General features: G+C 43.8%; 1 protein-coding gene across 1 annotated transcript in view; it reads right to left on the bottom strand.

Annotated features, from left to right (window-relative positions):
- Nucleotides 1-3776: 3776 nt before the first annotated feature.
- The window catches only part of LOC126252345 (phosphoglucomutase-like protein 5), a 126904-nt gene continuing 117224 nt past the window's right edge, over nt 3777-13456 (bottom strand). The window contains exons 6-7 of the mRNA XM_049953234.1: nt 11386-11563; nt 3777-4001 (exon numbers count right to left, since the gene is read on the bottom strand). Coding sequence (XP_049809191.1) covers nt 3777-4001; nt 11386-11563 — 403 coding nt within the window. The remainder of the gene's footprint in view (nt 4002-11385; nt 11564-13456) is intronic.

Raw genomic sequence — 13456 nt, 5'->3', positions numbered from 1 at the left:
CTGTTTGAATACTGCTCACCAGTGTGGGATCCGTACCAGATAGGGCTGATAGAAGAGATAGAGAAGATCCAACGGAGAGCAGCGCGCTTCGTTACAGGATGATTTAGGAATCGCGAAAGCGTTACGGAGATGATAGATAAACTCCAGTGGAAGACTCTGCAGGAGAGACGCTCAGTAGCTCGGTACGGGCTTTTGTTGAAGTTTCGAGAACATACCTTCACCGAGGAGTCAAGCAGTACATTGCTCCCTCCTAAGCATATCTCGCGAAGAGACCATGAGGATAAAAATCAGAGAGATTAGAGCCCACACAAAGGCATACCGACAATCCTTCTTTCCACGAACAATACGAGACTGGAATAGATGGAAGAACTGATAGAGGTACTCAAGGTATCCTCCGCCACACACTGTCAGGTGGCTTGCGGAGTATGGATGTAGATGTAGATGTAGGGTCGGTATGGCTCCACATCCCTATCGAAATCTTCCAGAATCTCTCGACTCTCTTCTTGCAGTGGTCCGCCCTGCTAAAAGTGATTAATCAGGTTTCTCACAAGTGGTCACATTAATATGACGAGACAGGGTACTTAACGCTCCTCAATTACATCCATCGACAATGTGATTTTCTCAGTGTTGAGGAGTGAACTACTGCTTCCTTCTTATGGTATGACAGCACTGTACTTTACGCAGTTTAATTCTGTCGTAAACCGTATAGCTCCAGTTTTAGCTTTTAAACTTTTTTTTGTGTAGGTCTGAAGAGAACTGTGACGGCCGATACTGGCAATTTCGTGTTGGCAAATAAACTTGACTGCTCACAAGAATGAGTGGAACTCATGTATCAGCGTCTGGTATGTTATATACGAGTATGTTTTGATACAGGCGGTAACTGTGATCTTGTTGCACAACATGAGATCTTCGCTTTCAATGTATGTATCAACTAAAGTCATTCGCCATCTGTCGGTTGTGTTATGCATTACATTATTACGTGGCTACTCAGAAGGAAGTCAGAACCGATGTCCCAGTGTTCTCTAGTGAGCTACACAGATGGCAGTCGTCAACTATGAACGTTGTATTCAACCAAGTACATACAATGCGACATCTTAATGCAGTACAAGTTGCAGTCTGTTTGATCCAAGAAGGATGGACCATCCATTGTGTTCCCGCAGATGCCAATGTCTCTCCATCTGTCATCCACAGATTGTGGACACGCCAGATGGAGACGGGTCTGAACAGAAGACGAGTTGTACAAGGTCGCCGACGCGTCACAGCCCCAGGTGAAGACCGATATCTGGATATTTCTGCGTTGCGGCCTAGTATGGCTAACGCCAGAACACTGCAAGACGATCTCAGAGGGGCCACTGGAGCCCCTGAATCCGATCAGACTGTAAGGAACACGTTACAAGAAAGGACCTTACGTCCCAGACGTTCTGTTCAAGTGCTCCGCTTGACACGACAACATCTCACAGCTCGCGTTCAAGTCTGCATTTCCATGTCAACTTGCAGGTTCATGTCTGCCGAAACGTGTTGCTCCCAGGTGAGTCCAAATATCCTTGGACGCAAGACGATGGTCGTGTTGGTGTGCGGAGACGCCATGGTGAGCGGTGGATGCCAAATGTTGTCCAGAAAATCGACAGATTTGGCCAAGGTTCCGTGACGGTGTGGCGAGGATCAGTGTTGACAGCCGTTCGGATCTTGTCTCTGTCCGTCGTCGCCTTATTGCTAGGCAGTATGTTGAACAGATCCAGTTGGACCTTGTGGTGTCTGCTTCATACGGTGGTGGTTCTGAATTCCTCCTGATACATGATTATGACAGGGCCCATATGGCGGGCTTCATCATGGATATCTTGTGAAGCCTGAGTCCTGATGTAAACCCCATGGAGCGTTCTACCACAGGCTCTCCGACAATTCTCAAGAACTCTGACTGATGAATGGGAATGGATACCACAGGACATCCTCCTTAGACTTATACAGAGAATGCCACGTATATGATAAACGATCACGGAGGACGTATACGTTACTGAAGCTCTTAAAGTCCAATGAAAGCACCCAAGATGACGAGATAAATGATTGTTTCCACTTTTTCTTCGACACCTGTCAGACATTTCCCCAGTTATTGCTGAATGAAGTATGGCAGATGCCCAGCGTCATGCTCCTGTAATTCTTCTGAGAAGTGTGTTTTTTAACAATAACTGAGCAACGATTGATGCCTCCATCGCGACCGAAATGACATTACTTCGAAGAAGATTAGTTTGCTGGACGGAAAGAAGGATTTTACTAGTGTACTGATCAGAGGAACCTTTCTGAAATTCAACTGAAGCGACTTGTGGGGACCACAGAGGGGCAGACGGGGATTTTAAATTTTCGTCCCCAGAATAAGAATAGGAACTGCAGCTCTATTTCGTTCGAGTCGATTTCCAAGTATCATACACTGAAGTGCCCAAGAAACTGGTGTAGGCATGCGTATCCAAATACAGAGACATGTAAACAGGCAGAATACGGCGCTGCATTCGGCAACGCCTATATAAGACAACAAGTGTTTGGCGCAGTTGTTGCGTCGGTTACTGCTGCTACAATGGCAGATTATCAAGATATAAGTGAGTTTCAACGTGGTGTTTCAGTCAGCGCACAATCGACGGGACACAGCGTCTTCGAGGCAGTGAGGAAGTGGGATTTTCTCGTATGACCATTCCACGAGTGTACCGTGAATATGAGGAATCCGGTAAAACATCAAATCCGCGACATCGCTGCGGACGGAGAAAGATCGTGCAAGAACAGGACCAACGACGACTGAAGAAAATAGATCAACGTGACAGAAGTGCAACCCTTCCGCAGATTGCTGCAGATTTCAGTGCTGGGCCATCAGCAAGCGCCAGCGTGTGAACCATTGAACGAGTTTCATCGATATCGGCTTTCGGAGCCGAAGGTCCACTCGTGTACCCTAGATAACTGCACGACGCAAAGCTTTACGTCTCGCCTGGGCCCGTCAACACCGACACTGTACTATTGATGACCGGAAAGATGTTGCCTGGTCGGACGAATCTCGTTTCAAATTGTACCGAGCGGATGGACGTGTAAGGATATGGAGACAACCTCATGAATACATGGACACTGCATGTCAGCGGGGGCTATTCAAGCTGGTGGTGGCTTTGTAATGGTGTGGGGCCTCTGATACGTCTAGATACGACTCTAATAGATGACACGTTCGTAGGCCTCCTGTCTGATCACCTACATCCATTCATGTTCATTGTGTATACGACGGAACTGAGCAATTTCAGCAGGACAATGTGACACGCCACACGTCCAGAATTGCTACAGAGTGGCTGCAGGAACACTCTTCTGAATTTAAACACTTCCGCTGGCCACCAAACTCCCCAGACATGAACATTATTGAGCATATCTGGGATGCCTTGCGAAGTGCTGTTCAGAAGAGATCTCCAACCCCTCGTACTCTTACGGATTTATGGAGAGCCCTGCGGGTTTCACGGTGTCAGTTCCCTCCAGCACTGGTTCAGACATTAGCCGAGTCCATGCCACGTCGTGTTGCGGCACTTCCGCGTGCTCGCGGGGGCTCTACACGATATCAGGCAGGTGCACCAGTTTCTTTGGCTCTTCAGTGTATTAGTCGAAAACAGATAAACGATGTAGATTTCTGCTTTACCACAATGACGGATGGTACGCGACACCAAGCTCAGAAGAAAATTACTGTCGCAGATTTAAGGGAAAGATTTTTTTAATGAAAAACAAACGTCGTTGCCGGATAGAGAAAAGAGAAGTAGACAGGTTTAGGTGACGACGTCGGGCTTGGTCCTGCCGGTGAACTCCTCCAGGCGGAGTACGTCGAGGGCGGCCGTGTAGAGCGGCTGCACCACCTCCGCCGGGTCCAGGTCGGTTCGCTCGGGGTCGGGCTCGTAGCGCTCGCAGTAGATGCGCACCGTGCTGCCCGAGCTGTCGGTGCCGCCCAGGCGGAACACCAGGCGGCTGTCGCCCTCGAAGCGCACCCAGATGCCCTGCAACAAGGCGCCTCCCTCGCTACTCGCTAGCTTCCTGTCCCCAGTAGACGCATCACTGCCACATCCGTATTTTGCGAACTACAAGACGCATTCTTTTCTTCCAAAAATTGCCCTCAAAATACAGGTGCGTCTTATACTCGAAATTAATACAAAAATTCCCATGTTTGATTCAAAATTCCCGTCAGTCTTAAAAACACCATATATTCTATGCAACGGGAAACCCATTTATATCTGGCAATAATGGATTCAACTGGTAGCAGCAGTTCACCGGTGCGACGAACTTGAGTTGCGAGGATTCTCAAGCTTGCTAACACTGTCTCCCTGCCACTCCGCCAACATAAACCCAAAACACTTTCTAGCCTATGATGCGTCATTGCAGTCTACATCGCCAGTGAAATTGAACTGAAAGTGATTTGTATTATTGGTAACAGTACAATATTTTTGTTAATAGGTAGTTACGTAATGGAAAAAGAAGGTGTTACATGATGTGGGCCAAAAATTGGAAGTAATCACATATGCAAAAGAACATGGAAACAGAGCAGCTGAGCGTTATTTCGTCCCTCCACAAACAGAAAAAAACCATTCGCAGTTGGCGGGCTAGTAAAGCAAAACTGAAAAAAAATGAGGAAGTCTAAATGTGCAAATAGAGGACTGTGTGGAAAATGGCCAAAACTACGAGATGACGTATTGAAATTAATTCGAACACCGTGAAAATGGCATTGGAATTAGTATAAAAATGATTCAAATACGCCCACTTAAGCTAGCGCTGCAGTGGAACTTAGCAGAAATTTTGGAAATTTGTGGCAAGTTCCTATGGGACCAAACTGCCGAGGTCATCGGTCCCTAATACACAATCTAACTTTAACTTACGCTAAGGACAACACACACACCCATGCCCGAGGCAGGACTCGAACCTCCGACGGGGGTTTCGCGCGAACCGTGGCAGGACGCCTAAGACCGCAGACTTCCAGGGTGGAGTTGGTTGATGCTACAGGTTTGTGATGCATGCGAACCAAAACCAAAATATAATAGAAAATACGAAAGATTCTGAAGATAAATCATTATCTTTCCAGCGCATTATTATTCAACATCGAACGAAAACCAGAGTGATACTACGCCAAATAGCGAGTTAGGACCAACTTTCTGACATTTGATATTCCGAGTAACAGAACTGTGGCCATGAAAGGTGCTAAAACTGTCACTATAAAAACAAGTGGACATGAAAAAATGCACTACACTGTTGTCCTTTCATGTTGCGCTAGCTGTACTAAACTTAATTCAATGATCATTTTCAAGCGCAAAATAATGCCAAAACCTTCTGAAATAACGCCAGGTGTTGTCGTTCACGTACATGACAAGGCTTATACGGACGAGGCTCATATGAAATCATGGATTAACAGAGTGTGGGAGAGAAGGAAAAGTGCTTATTTGAAAAAGAGTTCTCTTCTTGTGCTGGATCAGTTTAGTAGCCATTCGAAAAATTCTGTGGAAGAGAAACTGTGACAGAGAAATACAGAGCTTGCCGTTATTCCGGGAGGACTTACTTCGCAACTGCAACATCGGCAAATAAACCATTTAAAATGTATATGAGAGGGGAATGAAACAAATCGATGGTGGATGAAACGCAACATGAATTCACACTGAAGGGAGCTTTAAAAAAAACTACAATCAGACAGGTGTGTCAGTGGATAAAACAGTCGTGGTCTAGAGTGAGAGAGGAAATTATTGTTAGACCTTTCAAGAAGTGTGGGATAAGTAACGCTCTCGATGACAGTGAAGACCATATATGAAGAGGACAACTATGAAGATGAAGAGGAAGAGGAAGAAGAAGCAGAAAAAGGCGAAGAAACTTCAGATGACGATATTCAGGGATTTTAAAGGTCAGTTCTGTTTTATAAACTAAGAATTTTTTTAGTCTGACTTTGTAGACTAATAATAAAAATGGTAAAAAAAATTTTTTTTTCAAAAATACGTAAACGTTAAGGTGCGTCTTACAGTCCGTAGGGTTTCATAGTCCATATAATACGATATGCTTACACTAAGGCAGTGCTCTAACGACGACTTTACTGTGTCGAAACTGTAAACAGCAAGTTTTTACACCGATAACTCCAAACCCAATGACTTGCACAAAAAAGACATCTAGGCGCTCAGTCCGGAACCGCGCGACTGCTACGGCCGCAGGTTCGAATCCTGCGTCGGGCATGGATGTGTGTGATGTCCTTAGGTTAGTTAGGTTTAAGTAGTTCTAAGTTCTAGGGGACTGATGACCACAGATCTTAAGTCCCATAGTGCTCAGAGCCATTTGAAACATTTGAACAAAAAAGACAGCTAGAAAGAAAATTGGCGTATACACCTCAAATCTGCATACTGTAAAGTATCACACCAAATATTTATCGCTAAAGTAAGAGTTATTTTATAGGGTATTTAAACGTTTTTCTAAATGCTTACATAGTGGCCACTTTTCCGTAACTAATGGGATAATGTGGCCAGACGTTTCCCACCATCCCCAAAAAGATTGTTTAGTTTTCAGGAATGGATAGGCTTATAATTTTATTTCACCTTTGATTATTATTAGAAGAACAATAATACAAATGAGAAAGAAATGTGTTGCAATTAATTGTTGGCACAAAAGGTCAACAATTCCTAATGATATAAATAGAGAAATAAACGTTTAATTATGGGTTACCGTTTCAGTCTAATTCATTCACAATTTATCCACTCAGAAACAATATTAAGTCAGGTACAAAATTAGCTTGTGAAGCTATCATCCTCAACACATCCAGCGCACAGTTCATGAGCCCAGCGTTTACAGTTCCGACATCTTATCCACCCAGCCTTTCCCTGCCATTGCAGACTTTTTGTTGAAACGGTGTGGTATTTGTTGTGCTCTGCCAACTGGAATGCTGATCATCGCAGGTCATTCAACGTAATTGTACAAAATTGCTCATCTACATGTAATTAAGGATTTATTGCTCTTGTTCTTCAATAAACACTGCCTTTAAGTTGCCCATAAACTTTTTACTGCCCACGACACCTCTATCTTTCCCTAGAACTCTTCGTTTTAGCGTTTACCTGGAATATGAAATTGTTTTGCTGCTGCTGAAAAAGACATGTTATCATTCTTTATTGCTTCAGTTACCTTTTGCACCGCAACAGGGTCCCACGTTTGTTGCTCTGTTTTCTGAATGTAGTTTGAAGCTCTTGCAAACCCTTGCAGAAAAGCAGCACAACGGATATTAGTTTTGCATATAAAACGATTTCTAATGTTTTAATTTCAACTGTTATACCATGCGTAAAATATGGAATTAGCTAATTCTCATTGGGACAAACAGATTGAAAATGAATTGTTGAGAATAGTGACCATCTGTCGGGAAAAGTTGCCACCTTGGCCACTTTTCCCGACGTGTGGCGTGGCCTGTTTACCCGATCGAACGCCATGTCAGTATCAGTGGCTCACCAGCGAAACAATACAACCGAGGGAAACGACAGTGACTTATATTTATAAATCAAAAGGCATTGCGCAAACCGTGATATCGCAAAAACCTGTTGCTCTACATAAAAGCAACTAACATGAAACGATCGAAAAGCCTAAATGTTTTCACAGAAAGGTAACGGAGAAAGCTCCCTGACAACACTAATGATATCGATTACAGCTAATGTGGCCACTTCTTGATAGGAAGCAGCACTGTTAACGTCGTCAAATAAGCAGTGGCCACTCTTCCCAACTTTCGCACTTTATCCTTCTTTTCCCCACTTGTCAAAACCTTATTATTTTACTTCCTAAGCATTTTTTCGACATTAATGTGATACCCTGATTGATAAATGAGAGAAAAAGCTGTTTTAAAAAAGTTCAGTACATTAGTGCAATAACTAAAGACCGTCCCATTTTTAGTACACAGTATTAATGTCAATGCAGAAAACTATAAGAAACGTGGTGAACAAAATAAAACCACTGTTTATAATACCAGAATACTAATTTTCTCTTAAATGGAATTTACCCATGTCTGCGTGTACTGTAAAATCTTACAACTTTCATAGTGTCGCCTGATGAGGATCAGTTACAGGACAATTAGGTTTGCAAATGCGACGAAGCAGGTGTGTGTTTAAGAATATCGATTTATTGAGTAAAAGTTCGACATGAATTATTGAGTGTCCACTAAGTATGAAATGAAACAAAACAATTGTCATGTATACCAGTATTGCAGTATTGCACCTGTCACACATTTTCCTCGCTTCTCTCCCCCCCCCCCCTCCCCCCCCCCCCCACGCCCTTACAGTCAACTGTGTTTTACTTGACACAATAAAGTGGTTTCTTGGAGCTAGTCATACACCTTCGCTCATCCGTCCTCCCATCACTTTGTTGATTCAGTTTTCTTTGAAAGGTGCGTTACTATTCTCCTTCGGACATCCAAAAGTGAGGGCTTCTCATTTAGGTTAGCAATTCGATGCACACGCCAAGTGTTTACTATGTAGGTATCAATCGCCTAGATGAATAATAGCTACCATCACTTCATTGATCTCGCACTCGTCCTATAAAGTAATATCTGCTTGTCCAGTAGATCTATGCCTGCTGCCAATACATACTGTCACGAGGAACTTATGATACCTATTCCCAGGTAGTGGGCCTATAAAGGATTTTAGCCCTTTTTTGGCTAGAACCAAATTTATGTTGTTCTGTTGACAAGCATAGATTTTACTTTGCTCTGGAATATTATTCACTAGTTCCTCAAACACGTGCTCTGTCTCATTTACTAGACATTCTACAACATAATTTTCATTGCTCTTACCAGGTTAATTAGTGTTTCTGTACGTTGGCTCACATTTGTACCACTTACACTTACGTTCTGTGTTTTTTTCTTTTGCGTTTTCCAGTCCATGTCCTAACGCTTTTCTTCTCTTAGCTTCTGGCGGTAAATCAGTAACATTAGCTTCATCCCTTGTGGTTATAAGTTCTATAGTGCCTGCTACATTTTGTACAATATAGTCATTGTTCAGTGAATTTTCTTCAGTGTCTTCTTCATCTGTCATTTCATCAACATTGGGTGGAATAATCACCAATTTTAAGCCATCAGCATCGTCTTCACTCACTTCATAGCTCTCCAGTTCTGCTAAAACTTCTTCAATTGTAAGTTCACGCAGCATGCTTTTATCCAATTGGAATAGTAATATGTGAAAAGGAATATTTCATTCTACTAACAAACCCTGGAGAAAATCTCATATAATGTAAAGCAGATCTCAGTAATGTAAATAATGATTTTTGTATATGATATGTGTACAAACATGAACATCTCCAAAGGAGTTATAATGTAACATGCAATTGCCCATTAATTGGGATGTATTGCTCTTACTACAGAAAATCTTAAATATACTGAACGTACGTTCATAACAAACATATTTTTATAACAAACACACTCAGGCAAGTAAATCACAATTCATTATTGTACAGGAGCTACCATCAGGCACATAGTACAGCCAAGTACGAAAACAGAAAATAAGCAAATTAAATCCTTTCCTAAAATAAACCAATTAGAGAAAAATTATTTATTTTCAATTTGCAGACGTTGCAGCAGTCAGTTCAACCTTTAGTACAACAATCGACGCTAGAAGTTTCGTTGCTTATGTAGAAATAAATAAAATATTTGCAACCCAAAAAGGGACATGAGTAAATAATGGGTTAAGGAACCATTGCAGTAACATTCTTGCATTGAAAGGTCTCAGTTTACTTGTCACTTCAAATTCTGATAAAAAAATTCCAAGTTTTCGATGGCTGCCTCCATCAACATCATCAGGTGCTAAAACAAACTGTCGTGAACTGGTGAGGCTCCCACTTTTATGCCCACAGTACAGCATCTTGGCTGTATTACGTCACGACGACAACACGGAAATGGTGCGTACAGAGGTGGCGCCCTCTGCTTCCATAGATTTAGTTTGCGCGCTCTATCTATGGCTACTTGCAGCGTCATCCCTCGCATAAGCTGGTAAACTGCGAAAAGACTTCATTTGTGCTTTTTCTCTATCAAGTGCACGTTTCCATGGATTGCTAAGTGCACAACCTGCTGGAATGGGGGAAACCGGATAAATGCCACGTCCAAGCAGGCCTACTATAAAAAAAAAAAACGAATATTACACATTTTACACAGTGAAATGAGATGTAATTGCTTGTTGAAGAATTAATTTTTAAATGTTTTAATAGTACCCTGTAAGTTGAGAGTACAAAAATACCCTTAGCGGTACAGTACTCCGAAAACTATACTCTGAACACTACGTCTGGCAAATGCAGTGGATACACCGGTTCCCGTGAGGTCACCGAAGTTAAGCGCCGTTGGGCGTGGCCGGCACTTGGATGGGTGACGATCCAGCCGCCATGCACTGTTGCCATTTTTCGGGGTGCACTCAGCCTCGTGATGCCAATTGAGGAGCTATTCGACCGAATAGTAGCGGCTTCGGTCAAGAATACCACCATAACGACCGGGACAGCGGTGTGCTGACCCCACGCCCCGCCTATCCGCATCCTCCTCTGAGGATGACACGGCGGTCGGATAGTCCCGGTAGGCCACTCGTGGCCTGAAGACGGAGTACGCCTGGCAAATGTCCTCCATTGTAAGTAAGGCGTTGTCTGAGTCTAGCCTGGCGTTAGCATAACCTCTCGTAATATATTGATAGGTATTTAGGCGTTTGATTGTTTTGGATGCTACGGGCTGAAAGACTTTTGTTTCTCGGTCCTCCCTTAAAAGGAATTATTAGGAAATTAAATCGAGTGAACGAGGGCGCCAAGGAAGACGTCCCTAAAAAGTGAAACGAAATGAGCGTATATAGTATTTTTGGTCGGAAGCCCACGTACAGCATCGTTTGGAAGCCAGGTCAAGTTTTTCTGTCTGACGCTACTTTGGCGACTCGCGCACACCCACTTCCCGAGCGAAAAATATCTCCGACCCGGCTGAAACAAAGCAAAAACAGCATTCATAGAGATTGACTCAAGTTAATTTCAGGCGAATGACGAATTAGTTTTGAGAGTTCACGACAAATGATTCTTGGTACACTTGCCACTAGTCCGTACCCATTTCATGTTCTGGCTTTCTTCAGACTGATACTGAATTGGTACGTCTGCATGGCGGGACCGACTGCGTGCGAGTTCGGTTTTAGTCGGGGGTGACGGGGGCTAAGAGGAAGGGCGGGGGGGGGGGGGGGCGAGGAGGGGGGCGAGCTCTGAGTACGTCCTTATAGTTGCCCCTTTCTGGTACACTTCCTCGTATTTATTACTCAGAAATTTCGTTACTTCATTAAGTGCATGCTTTTCTCATTCAGATGAAAAGAATGAACGATTTGCATGTTAACGGCCTGAGAGTACAACTTACTACTGAAACTCTGAATGCCTGCTCACCTGGTCTTTGGTTACAGTTCCATCGATAGGGTCGACGTAGCGGTACTTCTCAGCGGCCTCGACTATCAAGTCGGCGTCGCCGAAGCATTCGCCAACCATGGTCCCACTGGCCACCAATTGCTCCAGCGCGAACATCATTCGCTTGCAGCTATCCCGGTTGCACTTCTCGAAGTCGTATCTGCGTAAAGAAAGCAGACAGCACTCCGTCAACATTATAGGCACAAAGAAAGATTATTCTTCAGGCTGCGTATCGTTATTGTTGTCTGGAGAGTATTTACCAAGAATCATAGTGCCGGGCTATGCTGGTGATCGCGGCTCCTGCTGCCTGGGCACTTCGACACTCCACCGATGTTCTAACTACTGTGCTGCTCTCAGGTGTGGATCGAAGGCAAAAGGGGGGTGGGGGTGGGGGTGGGGTGGGGGGTGGGGGAGTGTGAAGAGGGGGTTAGGGGTCATCCCCCTCCAAAAAACAAAAGCACTGTACTAATCGGTAATGTGAACAAGTTATTGTGAATATACCAAATCATTTTACAGTTTTATTGCTATTATTATTAAAATCCTTGCATGTGTGGCACTTTGATTGCAGGGGTAATTACAAATTATGGTTCAAATGGCTCTGAGCACTATGGGACTTAACATCTTAGGTCATCAGTCCCATAGAACTTAGAACTACCTAAACGTAACCAACCTAAGGACATCACACACATCCATGCCCGAGGCAGGATTCGAACCTGCGACCGTAGCAGCAGCGCGGTTCCGGACTGACGCGCCTAGAACCGCTTGGCCACTAACAAATTATATTTGGTGTTGGGGAGGAAGGGGTGTGGGAAAGACACTGAGGAACTGTAACCACCCCATAATCTATCGCTCGATCCATTCCTGGCTGTGCTTCAGGTCATGGTTCTTTTTACGTTTCATTTCATTCTCTTAGAGGTTGGCGTGTTGTAGGAGAATTTGTCAAGGATGTCCTTTACGGCCATATTATTCAAGAATATTAATGTGGTTTATATCTTTACTTTTTTAGTGTTGATGAATGACACAAGCGGAAAGGGATTCATACGTCTCTCAATTAAGAATGTGTTTGAAGAGGATTTTTTGGGAAAGGCTCTGGTTTTTGTATTACAGCCAGGCAAAAAACCTTTAAAAATGGCGAAGAACGGCCCAGTTAAGAAGCACTCTGCACATCCCCCACTACTAACCCCCGACTCCCAATGAGATGTAGTTTGCCCCCAGATACCTTGCCGTCAATCGGCCGTGAATAGCGCTGGACGGCGAGAAATATTCTCCTCCAGACTGCGACATGACCACACTTCCCTGGCGAAGCGATTTTACTTATTTTTTCCGCAGCCAACGCTCGGAGATCTTTCGCACAGCCAGGCATACGTTGAAAGGGTACAGTACCGCCCGACATTGAAAATAGGTACAACATTCTTCGTTATTCTTGTCAGAACAACATTTTTTGTAATATTAACTCAATTTCACTTAATACACCGAAGCCGGATATCAGTGTAGGAAAGAAGGACAATTTATTTATTTAATTGATCACATGTGCACTCCCACAAAATAAATCCCTACATCCAATTTGGTGAGATCTGCGAAATGAATGAATGTATGGTCGTCTGCTAACTGCAGATAGTGAATGTTCAATATATGATCATCATTGAGACGGTCCTTTGGTCACCTTTGGTGGAACCAAAGAGATGAAATTTACCTGAGCGCCTGAAATGTGGCTGACCAATACGGTAGCAAGGTGCTCCCCCACTTTGGCAGAGGTGCGAGATGACCTGAAGAACGGCCATGTTTCAGCACTCTGGCGCTGGATCTTGTGTTGGTAAGACCTGTCTTAGGTGTGCTCCGTAAAGACAAAAGAGTGGAGAAAATGGTATGCATGTGAAATACTTAAGAGTAGTTTGGAATAATAATTTCTCTATTTCAGGAACTTGGGGGGGGGGGGGGGAGAGAATTAAATGACAGGCAAGTAATATTAAGGGCATCGTAGTAATCTTCGGAAGTGACCAACGGTCACAATGAAACCACGTGTAGCAATAAGTTGAAATACTTCCGAGTGCAA

The sequence above is a fragment of the Schistocerca nitens genome, chromosome 4 (genome assembly GCF_023898315.1).
Source record: "Schistocerca nitens isolate TAMUIC-IGC-003100 chromosome 4, iqSchNite1.1, whole genome shotgun sequence".
In the NCBI taxonomy this organism is placed as follows: domain Eukaryota; kingdom Metazoa; phylum Arthropoda; class Insecta; order Orthoptera; family Acrididae; genus Schistocerca; species Schistocerca nitens.
The sequence above is the reverse complement of the archived record's forward strand: the minus strand, read 5'-3'. Positions and strand labels throughout refer to the sequence as shown.